This window comes from Camelina sativa, chromosome 3, assembly GCF_000633955.1.
Source record: "Camelina sativa cultivar DH55 chromosome 3, Cs, whole genome shotgun sequence".
Classification (NCBI taxonomy): Eukaryota; Viridiplantae; Streptophyta; class Magnoliopsida; order Brassicales; family Brassicaceae; genus Camelina; species Camelina sativa.
In genome coordinates this window covers 17666854-17684715 of record NC_025687.1, presented here as the reverse complement: position 1 = coordinate 17684715, position 17862 = coordinate 17666854, and the positions used below count along the sequence as shown (strand labels likewise).

Here is a 17862-nt window from a genome sequence, read left to right as displayed (position 1 = left end):
ATGGCTGGCTAGAGAGTGATGGAGAGAGAGAGAGAGATAGGTAGGTACCAAGCTTCGAAACCTGGTCCCGAGTTAATTTTGGTATCTAAAGCGTTAGACTCCAACCACTTGGACCAGACCAAAATTGGTGGTCAAAATTTTAATTAATATTATTTATAGTCAGCTAAAATTGTTTCGGTCGAATTCACATTTACAGAATTCTGTTTTGAGTATTTTGTCAAATCAAATACAATACGAGATTAGTGTATGTGTCTTGCGGTTTTATTGCACTGATCACGTGATTACCCGCGCTACACTTACGTTGTTGATATCTTCTTCTTATTTTTTTTTTCTTAATTTAATGTGAAGTTTGTACTTTATGATGTAGTATAGGTTTAAGTAAAATTTAATTTGAGGGGTGAACCAGTTAATTAAAAAAAAACAGTCCACCTGGTATTCAATTTGTGAGTTTGAGTTTGAGTTTAACTCGTATGTTTTGGCTTCCAAGAGAGTCTCTACCGAAAAAAAGAGGCTCCCAATAACAACTCAACCTTCATTCCTAGCCATTGGATCAAGAGAGTCTCCTCAATTGTTGACGTGGCGAAATCGAGATCATAATCCGGCTTACATAAGAATAAGAAAAAATCCGGTTTATTTTTTTTTTTTCTTTCTCTAATTTTTTATCATTGACAATTTTGTAAGAAAAAAAAAAAAAAAGAAGAAAAAAGCTTTGGCTTTGTTCCTAAGAGCAGAGTGACCAGCAGCAACCACAACCGCTTCTTCTTCTTCTCCCTCCTCATCTTCCCATTGATATCCTTCATTATCTCCTCCCCCTAATCACAAATTCATTAACGTTGCATACAAATCTCTTCCTCAATCCCCAGAGGTATATATCATCAACCTGTTTCTAATTTGTCGGCAACAACAACAACCAACAAATCTGCACCATTTCTAATTCTGGGTTCTGTGAATTTCTTCTGTTGGGGGAGAGAAGAGAGAGAGAGAGAGAGCTTCTGGGTATTGTTTAATGGAGAAGGGGATCTTGTTGTTGCTATTGGGCATGATGTTTTCGAATCTAACGTTCGCCGCCGTCGACGATTTCACCGTTAGGGTTCCGTTTTGTGCTACGAGGTTTGCTAAAGATTACATCTTTGGGTTTCGAGATCAGACTTGTCCTGTTTCTGGTGTTGAATCAGCCCACCGTCCTCATTTTGTTGTCGTCACCGAGGTAATTTGAAATTAGAGTTTCTAGGGTTTCTGCTTTGATTTGGAATCGATTCGATATCGAAAGAATCTGTCTTTTTTTTTTTGTTTTAAAATTTGGATACTTTTGCTTGTGGGTGTTGTTTATTTGTGAAGGGTGATGAGCGTTGGTTGCAAATAGCTTTCGATATGATCCATAAGAACAAGTGTGACTATGTGGCTTTGCTTTTCTATGCGTCGTGGTGTCCTTTCTCAAGGTCATTTAGACCGAGCTTCGATGTTATCTCTTCTCTCTACTCCTCTATTCCTCATTTTGCGATTAAGGAATCCTCCGTTAAGCCGAGGTGAGTTGATAATTTGTAAGAGTGGCAATCTTTAAGCTAGCCCTTGAAACGAGTTCTTGTAAATAATGAGCTTTTTGATCACTTGTTGTTGGTGCAGCACCCTTTCCAAGTATGGAGTTCATGGGTTTCCTACGCTTTTACTTTTGAATTCGACTATGCGGGCACGGTATCGAGGAACCAGAATGCTTGATTCTCTTGTTGCTTTCTATAGTGATGTTACCGGTAAGGTGTTTTGTGCTTAGAGATGTTCTGGTAGCTTTTCGTATTTGTAGTCTCTCTCTCTTCTGTGTTTACCTTGATGTGGATAGTAGATACATAGGAGTTGGTTCTGTATTAGTTGTTTATGATCTTTTTGAACTGCTCAACCAGTGGAACTAACAAGGAATGTTATGAGATTGTAGGCATCGAAACGCTGGATAAAACTTCTCTTGAGAGAAGCGTATTAGTTCCTCATCTCGAGAACGAAAACAACACTGAGCCAGAAAACTGCCCCTTTACATGGGCAAGATCACCTGAGAATATGCTTCGACAAGAGACCTATCTGGCTCTTGCCATTGTATTTGTCCTGTTGAGATTGCTCCACTTGATGTACCCTACACTCGTTGTGTTTATGAAATTCACTTGGAGACGGATTGCTCAGAACATGAGACTGGAAAGCCTGCTAGAACATACCGTTGGGTTTCTGAGCCGAGCTGTACAATTATGCATGCACAGGAGGAGCAATCTGCAGGGAGGAGCCATGAACGCCAGAGCATGGGCCTCCAAGTCTCTGGCCACTGTCTCAATTGGGGATTCAAGCTCATCAAACAGAGGAAGTTCAGCTTCTCAGTGACTTCGAAAAATTCTATAATATACCAAACATGGTCAGCTAAAATGTTTTTGGCTGTATCAGCCATATGTTACAGCTTTTCAGGAAAAGTTTTACCTCTTTCCTGTATAATCAGCAGTTCCTCTAGACCAACAACTTTGGAGAGGGCTTAATTCATAGCTGAACATTTTGTAGTAGAAGTGTATATGTCATCAGATGGCAAGATTATAAAGTCAATTCATATTTTTTTGTCAATATTACATCAGAACTGATCTTTGCCAAAACTTGTTTCCTCAAGTAGCTTCACATACATTGAATCATCAAAGGCAATCTTAAATAAGTACATAAGTTAAAAAAAGACTTGCACCAATCTGTTTGGTTAGTCTCCGAAGGCTAAATCTTCCACTAATCGAGGTCTACAACTGCTACATCATTCTTCAGGATCTGCATTTCACATAAACCAAACTTAAAAGTCAAAAACTTAAATAAGATGTACAAAAATCCACAAAGCTGTATGTTCTTCATGCAGTACCTGTGAAATGTAATCTTTTAATTTTTCACTAACTTGCGGATCCAAAGCTCTCTCAGCAAGATCGTAAAACAGACTAGTACCCTCTGGGCCACTTACTTTCTCCTTCTGCAAGAACCTGTCCATAAAAAAAAAAGCATTTTACAAAGATCTTGGCATCAGTCATTATTCCTTTCCGAGTTTAAAACACGTATGCCTAAGGTCTAACCTTTGTTGGACTAACGTTTCCAGGTTCTGCTTATTGTTTCCAAACACAGGATTATGCTCATCACCTTCATGCAGTCCCATTCGCTTCAAATGATGCCAAAGGGTTTCTAAAAATGTTGAGAAAAGCGTAAAGGTAAGTGGAAAGACACCAACGAATAAAATTCTTAAATCATCGTCTTGTCATACATATACTCTTGATTTTGATACTAAAAAACTAATTCAAACATAGAGATGTAGGCTCTTAAACAAATTTGCTCACTAACTATGATCCTTAGAATTGTAATAACGGTACATAGAACACATACCTTCAGGGATTTTACCACCTGCAAGTTGCACAATGGCAAGAACAGCAAAGGTGAAGCCAGTCATAGGACTCGTGGTTTCATCCACAACGTACTTCCTAAACGTTTCAATCGGCAATTGACTAACAAGCACATACGATTTAGAGTCAACAGAACCTGTATTGATCGAAAAAAAAAAATCAAAAACATTTTTTTAAGCTAATCCAAATCTAAATCAAAGGCGGGTTCATCATCATCATAATCATCATCTTACTCTGTGACTGAGGAGGAAGCCTAGTTTGAGCATTAGAAGAAGCACGAGAGCGTTGAAGCTCTTTCAAATCGTAACCAAAGACATTAGAGAGCTTGTTCTTGGCTTCGTTGATGACATGTGTGGCGAGATTACGCTGGCGATAGTTCTTAGTAACAATCTGAGTCAAATCTTCTCTTTTAATTGGACAACCTGAGGTTTGGTGTGACTTGAACAGTATGAATCTTATCACCTCTGATACTAGCTTATCCGTTTCCTTTTCAAAATTTCAATCAAAAATCCTTAATTTGTTGAAGCAAAATCGAAAGCGAAAAAATTCCCAAATTTGAAGAATCTGTTTTACCTCTTTCGATATGTTGAATTGAGAGAGAGCATCTTCTTCATCGGCCATTCCGAAACCGAATCAACCAAATTAGGCGTAAAATTAAACAGATGAATCGAAGAGATTCACCTGGACGAATTTGGGAAGAGAGATACAGAGCGGAGGAGGACGATTAAAAGGTTCGTGAAACCCTAATTTATGGTATTAATTATTATTAATTGGCGGGAGATAAATAAAACAAAGACACTCTGATTCAGGGAGAGGGTTTAACTTTTTAGAGTGGGCGTTCATGAAAAACACAAATAGGCACGGGGCACATCAAAGGTCTAAATCCAGCGGTTGAGATCCGTCGTTATCACTATTTGAGGCTTTCCACTATCACAGACTTTAATCTCTTCTTCCTGTCTTAAACCAAACCGCCAAAAAAAACTTCTTATTAATCTAGTGACAGCATTTTTTTTTTTGTTTCAGAACGAAGACTCAGTTCGATCGATCTAGAGAGAAGCTATGGAGAAAGAGAGAGAGAAGCAGGTGTACTTGGGGAAACTCGACGAGCAAGCTGAGCGATACGATGGTAAAAAGTCAATGACCCGTAACTCTTTTTTACTTTTGTTTGAAATTTCTTTAGTAAACCTTAAAAACTCTGTTCCCTAGATCTCTCTGTTTCATTTACTCTGTGGGAACATGTATTAGTTATTCTATTACGGTTACTTCGGAATTTTTATTTAAAAAGATCTCAATGAGGTTATTAGTGTTGTTAGCATCGATTTGTTTCCGATCTTATTCGATATTATTACCGGGGTTAAATGTAAAACTATGATGATGATGTGGTATCGATTCTTAGAACATGTGTTGTTGTTGTAAACAGAGATGGTTGAAGCAATGAAGAAAGTTGCAGCTCTTGATGTGGAGTTCACAATTGAAGAGAGGAATCTTTTATCTGTTGGTTACAAGAATGTGATTGGTGCTAGGAGAGCGTCCTGGAGGATCCTTTCTTCGATTGAGCAGAAAGAAGAATCGAGAGGAAACGAACAGAATGCAAAAAGGATTAAGGATTACAGGACAAAGGTTGAAGATGAACTCTCCGTGATCTGTTACGATATTTTGGCTGTCATCGATAAGCATCTTGTCCCAACCGCAACCTCGGGAGAATCCACTGTTTTCTACTACAAGATGTCGGTCTCTATTTCTTGAATTAAACTCACAACAAGAGATTATATATATGACATACGCTTGAATTGGTTTTTTGGATTATTATTTTTTTGTTAGGAAAGGAGATTATTTCAGATACTTGGCTTAGTTTAAAGATGCCGAGCTATCACTCAAGGCGTATGAAGTATGTTTACCATTTCTTTTTCTCTTGATCAAATTAGCTTAATTGCTAGGAAAGAAAGCTAAGTTTTATATTTTATTTTTATAATATAGGCTGCGACGACTTCGGCTAGCTTGGAGTTATCTTCAACACATCCAATAAGACTCGGCTTAGCTCTCAACTTTTCTGTCTTCTACTACGAGATCTTGAATTCTCCAGAACGGTATCCCAGTAACTTAATAGGCTAAAACTACATATATCTAAGTTCTAAACATGTTTTGAAATTTTCTTGAATCGCTTAGAGCATGTCATTTGGCGAAGCGGGCGTTTGATGAGGCAATCACCGAGCTCGACAGTCTTAACGAAGATTCATACAAGGACAGCACACTTATCATGCAGCTTCTCAGAGATAACCTCACTTTATGGACCTCTGATCTAGAGGAAATAGGTAAGTAATAATAATAAACAACACACGAGACACAACATCTCTTTAGAGCTTTATAGTACTTGCATTGAATGAATGCTTTATCATACTTGTTTTTTTTTTGTCTTGCAGGTGAACAATCTAGAAGGCCACAACCCACAAGACGAGGTAAACATTATAAAACTAAATCTAAAGGAAAAGCTTTACACTTTTTCTTATATCTTTTTCTTTTTTACCTATTTTCATAAAATTTAATGCATAGCATCATGACTCTTGTAGAACTAATGAAGTGGAGAAGTTAGACGACATACACTTCTTTGGTACCGAAAAGCTTAAACTTTTCTTCTTGCGACAAGGTTTTCAGTTGGCGAAGGATATCTCATTTATAATTTATCACTTTTTTTTTTTTAGTACTTTTGTTTTATTTTTTATTTTTAACATTGATATGAAAACTTATGTGTTGTCCTATTGTGTTGATATGGAAACGTCATGACTCTGCCATGTTTGTATGGTGAACTAGACGCAATATCTGGATACAATATCAAGACGTAATATCTAGACGCAATATTCAAATGATGTTCGTTTGTGCTATTGGTTCATTTGTCCATGAATTTGTATATGGATGTAATTATGTTTGTTTTGTAATTTGACATATGTATCTTGATACAATATATGTAAAAGACCAAAAATCCATTTATTTTATGTTGAAGATGTTTTAGTGGTTTTAATTTATTTATGTTTTTAGCTTATTTTCAGCCCCATACCTCAGAAGTCGACTGAACTCCAAGTCAAGCTCCCGCACTGACCGAGTCCCCTGAGCTAGCTGAAGGAACTGCACCTCCAACCTATCTAGTGTCTCTCTAGGGAAATACTTGCGGTTGAACTCCAAGACGAAGTCAGCCCAGGACATCTCCCTCTGCACTCTCCTAGCAGCCACAACACTCCACCACAACTGAGCATCACCAGTCAAATGGTGGACCCTAATGTCCACCCAAAACTCTTTAGGACATCTCGGAGTATGGAAGTTACGTTCCACACTTGTCCTCCACGCATCTGCAGCAGTAGGATCAGTACCTCCCGAGAATCGCTCGGTACCAATACGGCCCATCTCTCTCATCATGCTAACATAACGAGAATGAACCCCTACATCCGCAGCCACTAGCTGTTGCACCTCCGCCGCCACTGGCGGCATTACTGGTGCCTGAGCCGGTACCACAGCCGGTAACCGCACTAACAACTGTGTCAGCAAAACCGCAAGGTCGACACCCGAGACTCCACCCACTGAGACTCCTACACCTGGGGCCCTAACATCACCAGCTACTGGAGCATCAACACCGCCCCATTCGGCTAGACACTCTGCGACTCGCCAACAACCTCTGCTGTCACACTCTTGTCTGCAGTCTCGCTAACCACTAGGACTCTGCCCCTACCCCGACCACGTCCGCGTCCACGACCACGACCAGCAACATCATCCTCTCTAACCATCTGCACTACCACGAACAAAAGGCTAAGAACGCAATTATCATAACACAAAAACATAACCTCACCGTGGAATCACATTGTAGGCTCGAAGAGGATGTTGTAGGACTCCATGCCACACAAAATTGACTAACTCGCATAATCAATCAAGACATGCAATCCCAAACATCACAACAGAAACCTAGTGAACCTAAACCTAGAACCGTAAGGGCTTTGATACCAAACTGAAACGACCCGACCCGTTTTTTTTTTAAATAAATAAATAATGAATAATAATACTAAATAAACTACAACTAGTGGTCTCATATTCACTAGCCACCTAACCACAATCACAATCAACAGCGGAATAACAAATACCAATATCCAATAAATATCCAATAATAATAAATAACCAATATTTCAAATATAACCAATAACCAATAACCAAACAACAGGAATCATAGAACCAACAACCTAGCAATGTTTCTAATGACCCAACTCTAACAACCTAGCAATTCCAGACAACAACCAATCGAGTCCCTAGAATATCCTCCCCTTCATTGCCTTGATTCCACGATCACACTTTGTCGTTACCTGCAACACGGACACAAATTGAGATGCATGAGTATTTGATATACTGAGCTATACACACAAGCAACTGTAATCCCAATGTCCAAACAATCAACACAAACAAACATACAAACCAGGAAAGCAAACATCATTTCGCTGGAAGGGAGGTGTCGACCGACATCAGCCAAGTGTCGACTGACACTGGCATTGGTGTCGACCGACACTACCCCACAGTGTCGATCGATACCGATTCACTGGTGTTGACCGACACCAAGTGGTGTCGATCGACACTACCTCTGCAATCGCGATCCGCACAAAGCCAAGAGTCGAATCTCGCTCCCAAAACTCCACCAAATCGTCCAATACTCAAAACCCAATCCGTAAACATTCGTAGGAACCTCTAAGAATCAATCCCAGCCAGAGAAACACACTAAAACAGCAACAAACAAGCAAGAACAAGGAATTACAAGTTTAGATCAGCCATGGTCATGCACTCACCTCTTTGCAGGAAGTTTCTGACCAACAATGATGAATCTCACACTCCCATCAAGCCTCCCACACGTTCCTAGCCTTGAACCCTCACTCCCTCAGCAAGATCTCACCCCGAAAGCCTTGAAATCTCACCAAAACTTATAAAAACTCAAGCACAAACTTTTCTCTTCTTTTTCTCTCTGATTCAGCAGCGAGACAACAATAAAACACGACCTATGTCGTTTTCTCACTTTAATATCTCGGTCCTATGGTTTTCCCTAAACCAAACCAACCACAATCGACAATTTAAGTCGAACTGGTCGAACCAGAAATAACTGGTGTCGACCGACACCACTCTTGGTGTCCATCGACACCCATCCCCAAAACGCAGAGTTATGGTTCGCGGATGTTACACCTTACAACTCATTTGGGTAAACGAAGATAATACACACAAATTTCCACACTACTCTTAAGTTTTTATGACACTATTATAAGCCATGTGTCATTATCCATTAATGAGCATATATGAAGCTAAGTCCAAGCTTCTTGATGCGGGTCCACTTCATACCTCTTTCTCCCAAAGTTTATTCTTTGGTTGGGATAGTCTAACAACCGCCCTACAACCCCAAACTCGAAAGTAATTCAAGTTTGGTTTCTTTTTGTAATGAATTTCAGACGGGGTAATTTTGTTCCTTTTGTTAGGAACCCTATTTAGTAAATAGTAAGTTGTTAACATGGCTTCACCCCAAAATCCGTCACTTAATCTTGAGTAAGATAACTTGGAATTAAAAAAAAATTTTAGGACTCTATTTTTCCTCTCGGATACACCATTTTTTTTATGGTGTATATGGAGCCGTAGTCTCGTGTATAATTCTCATAGACTGAAAAATACACATGATCATAATATTCTCCACCTCTATAGGTGCATAACTTTTTAATTAAGTCACTATGTTGTAATTCAACCTTAGTTTTATAAACCTTGAATTTATCTAGGACTTCATCTTTGTAGCATGTAAAAGATAAGCATAACAAAAGCGAGTATGATCATCTATGAAAGTGATGAAATACTTTTTGTTTCCTAAAGATGGCGTAGCATGCAAATTACATAGTTCAAGCATATTAGTCAACATACAAGTACTACACTTCTCTAAATCCCACATCAAAATTAGGAATTAATTCTTCTTTAAACATATCAATCATTCTCTTATAGTGCACATGACCTAATCTTAAAGGCCATAGAGAAGAATCATTTTTGCTAGAAGATCCCATATAAATAGAACTCAAAAATATCCAAATCCAACAAAGACACCAGCCTTTGATAAAACATACTTATCCGACTCATATACTTGTTTATAACCACACTTATTTAAAACACTACCGGAGACTAAGTTCTTCCTAATTCTGAGTACATGAAGTACATTATTGAGATCAACATTTTTCCCGGAACTAAACTCCAACACCACTTTTTCGACGGCCTAGGATGACGATCCAAGAGTGCGCTTTAGGGTGACGACACAAGAGCAATGAGCCGGTATGTCTCGAGGGTTGTGACCTGAGAGCGGGGGAGTGGGTGTTTGTGACTTCCTGGATACCGTAGCTTAAGGAGGTTAGCTTGATAACGAGCCGGCATGATTCGTTGATTGCGACCGCGTACAGGGAAAGCACTGAGTTGTGAGCAAATAACGTCTATGATGTGAGAATATTGGCTAGAGGGAGACCTCAAGGGTTCAGTCGGAGGTGTGCAGGCTGTTTCGACGGTTGCACGGGAAACCTTGGCTGACGGTGTCCAGTCCGGTCGGAGGACGTACAAGCCATGTTAGTTGCACAGAGATCCTTGGCGGATGGACGCTGCTGCGGGATTCGAGGACGAATCCTTGTTGGTGGGGAGAATTGTAACATCCGCGAACAAAAAAGTGTGGTTTGGGGGTGGGTGTCGATCGACACCAGCAATTTTCGGTTCAACCGGGTTGAATTAAATTACTGATGTGAGGTCGATTTGGTATAAGTGGAATCTCCAAACAGATTATTTAAGGAAAAAATTGACCTAAGTCGTGGGTTTGGTTGTTTTGTCGCTGTTCCAGAGAGAAAAAGAGAATGCTTAAAAGTTTGCTGGCTTTTGGGGAGATTTTTGGCTTGTTTGGTGAGATCTGTTGCTGTTGAAGGTAGTATTGTTGCTATGAACGAAGGAGAAGCTTTCTAAGGAGTGGATTCATCGTTTTTGGGTCAGATCTTTCTACAAAAGAGTTGAGGGCATGACCATGGCTTATCTAAGCATGAGTTCTCTTTTGTTTTGCTTATTTGGTGCTATTTTTTGGGTGTTTTCCTTGTTTGTTTTGAATGCTATAAGGTTTCTATGGGTTCCTGTGGCCTTTGGGCGACTTTTGGACGGATTGGAAATGGTTATAAACAAAGATTCGACGATCGGCTTCACGCATAACGTTTCTTCGGAGTCGATGTCGATCAACAACAGGTGGGTGTCAGTCGACACCAAGGAGGAGTGTCGATCAAAACCAAGGAGGAGTGTCGATAGACACTAATGCTCAAATTAAACCCTAAAGCTACTCTCTCAAATTAAGAGGTCACTGTAATACTTAGGGTCGAATTCCACAAGGACTCAAGTCTACACAATAAATTATAGAGTTTTATAATTAAGCTAAACAAGTTGATTTAAATTAAAAAGGCAATGCAAAATATTAAATAAAACTGTTGTAAATTCAGAAGATCAAAAAGCTAGGTCCAGGGAATTTCTCAAGAAATTACAAAATATTAAATCAATAATTAAATAGGATTCAAGCAATTAAAATCAGATCTAGAACTATGAACTCTTTTGTAAAATAAAACAGTTCTCACTGCAAATATTATCTAAATTTAAAACCAGAAAATTCAAATCTCTTTGTAAAATTCTAGGTTAAAAATCAGCTTTAAAAACAAGTTTAGATTGTTCACAAAATTACTAAATCAAATCTCTTTGCAAGAAGTAATTTTGCTCATCAAAAGGTTTATTCAGGAAAATCAATTATATTCTCATATCAATCAATAATCCTAAGATTTAAATCTAGATGACTAATCAAAGATCTAGCATTAAGAACAACCTATGATGAAGATCTAGAAAGATAAAGAATCCTAAATAAACAGATCTAATAATTCATAAAATCTCTGTGCAAAAAACCCTGAACCTAACAATCAAACTACTCAGACATATTCAATGAAGAACAAAACATAATTCTGAATAATAAGCATTTGAGATTAAAAGAGTAAAGAGGGAGTTCAAGAATTCTTCTCTCAAAGCAGTTCAGATCTCTCTCCCAAAAGCTCTCAAAATCTCACAGGGTTGCAGAAAATAAAACTTTCTAGAATATAACTTAAGGGTTTTCTAAAACCTAAAAACACTATCTATATGTCCTAAAACACGTCAGGGACTTGTGTTGCAAATATGGAAAACTTCGGGCAAAATTGTAAAACTTCCAATTTGGCTTCTCTCGTAGACAAAACACGGTATCGATCGATGCTGAAGCAGTGTCGATCGACACTCCCTCTCTGTTCTGACTCCTAGTTCGTTCCTTCGGGATTAATGCTCCAAAATGATCCAAAAATTGCTCCACTTTGCTCCATCCATGCTAAAATCCTAGAAAACCTGTAAAGACTCAAAAACATCCTAGAAAACAAATCAAAAGACTCTAAAAGACTCCTTATATCATGGTTAAAAACCGTAAAAACCATGATATATCAATTCACTTTTGTTAATTGATGCTAGGTTGTTAGTGGGTATGTGACCACTAGAGATTTCTTATGTTTATTATTATAAAAAAAACGGGAAGGGTTGTTTTAGAAAATGAGAATGTTTTAGAGGATCGGTTGTTTGCTATGTGTCTTTGATAGGATGCTAAATTCGAACTTAGTTGTCTAGAACAGATGTTAGGTTGTTGGTTCTATGAATTTGATTTATGTTTTGGATTGTTGCTGGAATTGGTATTATGTTATTTGTTTATTTCGTTATTGGTTTATTGGAATTGTTTTGTGTTATATGTTGTATTGATTGGAGTTAGGCTGCTTGTGAGTATGAAATCACTAGTTATTAGGATATATAAAAAAAAATGGGCCAGTCAGAAAACTTGTCAGTAATTTTTAAAATTAATGTTTGAAAATTTGACCATTGTTAGAAAGGGCTTCGAGTTTATGTCACATGTGACTGAGTTTTTTTATGTCATAACTGACAAATATTTCATTACAATAAATGATTCAACTATGTAATTAACTTAATTAACTACAACTTTTTGACTAATTTTTATCTTGAAATAAACTATTTGAGTCAAGTTTTTTATCATGAATAAATAGATAAATTATTTTTACATATATATATATATAATAGAATTTTGACTAATAGAGTTTCTTCCAAAAACAGGACAATAAGTTGTCAAGAAAATAGTGGATTACATATTTGACTAAGTTCTTGTAATTAAATATTTTTCAATTATAACATAAACTCTCAGTCAAATATGACATAAAATTGTTGTAAACTGACTTAGCGTTTATGTCATATTTGACAGAGAGTTTAGGTCATAATTGAAAAATATTTAATTATAAGACTTAGTCAAATGTGTAATCCACTGTTTTCTTAACTACTTATTGTCCTGTTTTTGGAATAAACTCTATTAGTCAAAGTTCTATCATAATTATCAATATTTGTAATTATTAGTTTAAAAAAAATATAATATCAGTAGAAATTCTATTCTACATATATATTATATATTAATTTTGTACAAAAGAATAAATATTTAGATATATATATATATATATATGTAAAAATAATTTATCTATTTATTCATGATAAAATCTTGACTCATATAGTTTATTTCCAAAATAAGAATTAGTCAAAAAGTTTATTTGTCAGTTATAACATAAAAAACCTCAGTCACATGTGACATAAACTCTAAGCCACTTTCTAACAATGGTCAAATTTCCAAACATTAATTTAAAAAAAAAGTTTTCATTCATTTTAGTAATTACGATCATTTTCATTTATATAATTCCTATATCTCACAATAAAAAGACTTGAGTTAAGACTCTACATTTTTTTTAATCAAAGTATTTTTACTTCCTGATTATCTTTACAAAACGAAAGAAGTAAAATAAAATTAACATTAAATTTTTTAAAAAATATGAATACTTGCTAAGGTGAGTGTATATCCTATTATATATATATATATATATATATATATATATATATATTATTGAAATATTGAAATGGGAGAGCTTGCTAAGGTTAGTGTATATATCATTTCAACATTAATGTGACCATTCTGTCTTTGTATTTCTCAACTTAATTAATGTTCATGTTTGTTTTTCTTCAACTCATCTTGGAGCTAAAAATATAATTTTGACTTAAATAATTTAACTTACATCTGAATTTTGTTTAAATCTACAAGAATGTGACAATTTGGATTAGGTCTCGACATAAAAATCATACCTGAATACCCAATCCTGAATACGATCCTAAAAATCGGGTTCTGGTTGGGTACATGTTTACCTATAAAACCCTATTGGGTTCTATTTTCCAAAACCTGTGGGTTCAGGTTAGGGTCGGATAATACATTCATATATATATTTTATTATATTTGAAATTAAATATTTTATAAATTATAATTGGGGAAAGAAAAACACAATTAAAAAATTATATATATATATATATATATATATATATCGCTAACTAAAATAGCTTAAAACTACTATAATGTAAGCAAGAATAGAATAATGTAGATGAATTACCTGTAACTCATTTATTGAAAAAGATTCATGGGCATGCGTCAAGTGGATTTGAAATGTGGATCCTTCGATAATCTGATGATGACTAGTTTCTTACAACATAAATCACATAATTTATAGAGTATAGAGCTAAATCTAAAATGTAAAGTGGTAGTAACATCTCTAAAAATATAGTTTCTCTTTACTTTGAATTTGACTAAAAATGTTTATATAAGATTTTGTAATTGTCTTGTTATTAAATTCAATAAATTTGTTTCGATAAAAGGTGTATAGTACCGTTGAACATTGACTAGCAAATAAACTATTTTTGATTGTTTGACTAGCCATTAAATGATACAAAGAATAACGACTATTACATGCTTTCTCCGTTTTAAAATAGTTGTCATTTTATAATTAATTTTTTGTTTTATTTAAGTTGTGGTTCTCGTTTGCCAATGTCATTTTAAGTAGATTTTTTTTTGTATCCCTTATTAAACCATTAAAATATTATATACTTTGGAATTCTAATAGTCCAACAAGGATATAATCTTTTTTTTAAAATTTGTATGGACAATTTAAAACGACAACTAATTAGAAACAGTGAAAAATATTATCTTAAATATCAACATATATAAACTTATTATGCAAAATAATATCATTCGTTACTGGATTTAGTTTTGATAATTTTGATATGTTATAACTTATAACAAGTTTTTTTTTTTTGTGTGCAGGCGGCTGTAACAAGTTCGTAACAATGATTAATTAAGGAGAGTGTTGCATAGTAACTACTACACGGAGACTAGATCCAAATATTTATCAAGTTTTATAAAGTGTTTAAAAAGTTTTTTAAAATTTGATTTTTTTAAAGGTATTTATACGGTATTTATAAAGTAGATATAAAATATTCCTTATTAAATCTTAAAATTTATAAAGTTTTATAAGGTTTATAAGGTACTTCTGTATAGTAACTACTATTGGGAAACTTGATCTAACATTTATAAGGTTTTTAAGTATATATTAAAATTTACACACATATAAATGTATTTTGTATATATTTTTATAAGCTTACACACATATTTGATAAATATCAGATTTTAGTGATATTTTCAATAAAATCAGATATAATTGATATTTTTGAAAAGTGGTATTGGGAAAAGGTTATTTTTGAAAAAAATTAGAACAAACTATATCATGTTTGAAAAGAAGAAATTTTTTTTGGAACATATTTCATTGTTGTAGCTGTATGATATAGCTCTAAATGCATGGAAGTTATTCTAATATTTAACTTTCTAATAAAAATAAATTTTTTCAAAAAATAACCAATGAAGAATCACAAATAGTTTTTGCATATTAACTAGTTTCTAATAAGAAATTACATGTTTATAATGTTTAATATTTAAAATACACCTATAATAAGGAAAAACAAAAATAATGTAAACAAACCAACAAATCTGTAACAAAAGACTACATGAGGATACTGTATAAGAACAGAGAGATTAGAAGAACCACACCAAATTTGAGTAAATCTTCTAGATAGAATATTTTTTTTATACACCAAATGTCCAAATCTCATATGATTCATTCCCACTTACACAAACCACAAGTCAATCCAATAAAATTACCAAACATTGCGAAAACCAATCAACCATTTTACACCAAAGGTAAAAAAAATATAAAAAAACAAAGTAAAAATATCTTCTACTACTCTTCAATGTCAAACTTATTTTTATATGGTTTCTGCCATTTTTAATGGTTCCATCCTTTTTTTTTTTTTCTTTTTTCTTGATGAGTATCAAAAGATCTTTCATCACCTTAATCTGACGACGATGCAAGATATATCATCTCTACTGTCTCTTCTCAGCGCTTCGGTAGTTAGTTCTTTCGCTGCTTTCAATGGATCTTTGATTCTTCTCGCGATATCGACCGCCTCTTGGTTAGCCATCACCTAACACCATTACACATTTCAAAACCGTTTAATCACAAAAACGCCAACCAGTGTTCTTTCACAACACAAGAACACCATTGTTTACCTTCCATAGACCGTCACTAGCAAGAACAAGAACATCTGTGTGATCATCTATAGATGAATCTTTAACGTCTGGATCTGACCGTAGATGTGTTTTGAGGCTTTTGTCCCCAAAAGCCCGAGAAACTGCTAGCTGCCCGTTAACCCGAGGGACATCTCCTGAAAGAAAAGAACGAAAAAAAAAAAACATGTTTAGGGGTCTGATGTTTTGGAGAACTTTTTTTTCTTGATTTTGATGTTGTTTTGGTATTATTCATCTTAGAGGTAACCTGGCATGTTCGATACAAAGCCTCCCCTATCCTCGATGCTCAACCTTTCAGTATGTGGCTCATGATCGACAGTCATCTGTATCGCCTGACCTCCTTGAGATAGAACCGCCCGGGAATCACCCACATTTGCCACCCACAAACGTCGTCCATTCATTAGAATAGCGGTTACAGCGGTTGAGCCACCACGGCCTAAGTCAGAAGTATGTGACAGAATGGTTTGGTCTGTCTTCTCATAGGCAGCAACTATAGATCTGTGAGGATCATACCTAAACAGCTCCTGAACACATCATTACAAAAAAGTTTAGATTCATCAACCATAACGATGTAGCAAAAGAGAATAGTGAAAATATATTGCTGGAGACCTCTTTGAGGATATTGGAGAACAAATGCTTCTGTAGATAAGCAGGAACACGTTCACCCAAATGACCGTCGTAGATTGCAAACAAACCGAGCTCGCTACCATCTACTTTCATGAATTTGGACACATGATAATCCTCCATTGGATGATTAGCTTTTCCCTTCACTAAGCTGTAACCGAATTTAATCTCTCCTTGGCTGTTTCTTCCCTTTCCAGAACTAGTTGACGCTCTCCCAACCACAAGCTACACCACCAAATTCATATCTTCCCATATTATTCAAGAACTCACATCCAAAAGACCAAATTTCACATCTACTTAATTTCACAATTGACCCCACAAAAATTGGTTCGATTTCTATCTAAAAGTTACCCTAAACCATCATCATACCTCAAGAAAAACAAACAAGTCAATACTATTTCTATAAGTAGTTGTTATAGTGAAGAAATAAAAAACAACACCAAAAGAGAATAGAAAAGATTTGAGTTTATTACATACATCGTAGTCTGAAGAACCGAAGCAACATAACTTCGCCATGAGGAGATGTCTGATTTTTAAAGATTACAAAGAGACCCTGCAAACAGCAAAACACACCTTAAAAACTTTTTTTTTCATAAATCAAGAAAACCCCAAAAAAAAAAATGAAAACCCAAGAAGAAGAGGGATTACCTCAAAATCGGAGAACCCAGATTCCAAAAAAACATAAAAGAAAGGAGTAATACCAGTACCGTGAAGAAAGGGTTATTGACAGACTCTGCAAATGTACTTCTTGCTTCAAAAAGTCTTCGATAAAATTACGGAAATTAGTGGAAGACGACGACAAGTAGACTTCAATTTTTGCTGTTTTGTTTTGTTTTTTTTTCCATTAAACAAAAAAAAAAAGAATAGTCTCTTTCCATCTTTGTTTATTGGGTTTCGTTAGTTGACTTTTTTTTTTCTCCTTTTTGCCGTGTCTTAAAAGCAGAGTCGCTGTGGCTTTTTCCTCTATTTTTACCATTTCAATATTTCAAAATATATATATATATATATTTTTTTTCTTTAAACGATGATATTTGTAATTATGACTAGGATTCTTTCAAAAAAATTCTGAATCTAAAAAATCCTTAATTTGCAATTATGTAAAACAAATTTAAAGAAAAATAAAATAAATATTTGTTTACAATATTTTAAGTTTACAAATATTTATGTAAAACTAATTTTACATTTAATCCGAAACCTTGGCTCGGTTTGTAAAACTAATCTAAATATACGATTCAAACTTAAAATATTAAAACAAATTAAAAGATAATT

The 17862-nt window shown here is 35.2% G+C and overlaps 3 protein-coding genes and 1 pseudogene across 5 annotated transcripts; 2 read left to right on the top strand and 2 right to left on the bottom strand.

Moving 5' to 3' along the window:
* Positions 680-2582, top strand: LOC104777441 (5'-adenylylsulfate reductase-like 4). The gene is made up of 4 exons (XM_010501707.2): positions 680-1207; positions 1339-1526; positions 1624-1748; positions 1928-2582. Exons 1-4 carry the CDS (start codon positions 1007-1009, stop codon positions 2356-2358), a joined length of 945 nt encoding a protein of 314 aa, XP_010500009.1. The 5' UTR covers positions 680-1006; the 3' UTR covers positions 2359-2582.
* On the bottom strand, positions 2542-4228 carry LOC104777442 (melanoma-associated antigen 8-like). The gene is made up of 7 exons (XM_010501708.1): positions 4060-4228; positions 3966-4019; positions 3626-3878; positions 3376-3528; positions 3072-3177; positions 2867-2981; positions 2542-2778 (listed from the first exon to the last, which is right to left on the bottom strand). The coding sequence occupies exons 2-7, from the start codon at positions 4011-4013 to the stop codon at positions 2740-2742; spliced, it is 714 nt and encodes a 237-aa protein (XP_010500010.1). The 5' UTR covers positions 4014-4019; positions 4060-4228; the 3' UTR covers positions 2542-2739.
* LOC104777439 lies at positions 4249-6291 on the top strand (annotated as a pseudogene).
* LOC104777438 (probable protein phosphatase 2C 10) lies at positions 15481-17427 on the bottom strand. 3 transcript variants are annotated; one of them, XM_010501704.2, is made up of 6 exons: positions 17242-17427; positions 17071-17146; positions 16579-16818; positions 16217-16493; positions 15952-16106; positions 15481-15866 (listed from the first exon to the last, which is right to left on the bottom strand). In XM_010501704.2, exons 2-6 carry the CDS (start codon positions 17107-17109, stop codon positions 15729-15731), a joined length of 849 nt encoding a protein of 282 aa, XP_010500006.1. In that variant the 5' UTR covers positions 17110-17146; positions 17242-17427; the 3' UTR covers positions 15481-15728. The 3 variants fall into 3 exon arrangements, with proteins under 3 accessions (XP_010500006.1, XP_010500008.1, XP_010500007.1); XM_010501706.2 differs by having other exon boundaries at positions 17295-17427; XM_010501705.2 differs by having other exon boundaries at positions 17301-17427.

Coding starts and splice junctions, on each gene's coding strand:
- LOC104777441 (XM_010501707.2), top strand. CDS start 1,007: ATGGAGAAGGGGATCTTGTTGTTGCTATTGGGCATGATGTTTTCGAAT. Junction 1,527..1,623: donor GAATCCTCCGTTAAGCCGAG/GTGAGTTGATAA, acceptor TTGTTGGTGCAG/CACCCTTTCCAAGTATGGAG. Junction 1,749..1,927: donor TTTCTATAGTGATGTTACCG/GTAAGGTGTTTT, acceptor ATGAGATTGTAG/GCATCGAAACGCTGGATAAA.
- LOC104777442 (XM_010501708.1), bottom strand. CDS start 4,013: ATGGCCGATGAAGAAGATGCTCTCTCTCAATTCAACATATCGAAAGAG. Junction 3,529..3,625: donor GCTTCCTCCTCAGTCACAGA/GTAAGATGATGA, acceptor CGATCAATACAG/GTTCTGTTGACTCTAAATCG. Junction 2,779..2,866: donor TAAAAGATTACATTTCACAG/GTACTGCATGAA, acceptor TGTGAAATGCAG/ATCCTGAAGAATGATGTAGC.
- LOC104777438 (XM_010501704.2), bottom strand. CDS start 17,109: ATGGCGAAGTTATGTTGCTTCGGTTCTTCAGACTACGAT. Junction 16,494..16,578: donor TCTCCAATATCCTCAAAGAG/GTCTCCAGCAAT, acceptor TGATGTGTTCAG/GAGCTGTTTAGGTATGATCC. Junction 15,867..15,951: donor CTAGTGACGGTCTATGGAAG/GTAAACAATGGT, acceptor TAATGGTGTTAG/GTGATGGCTAACCAAGAGGC.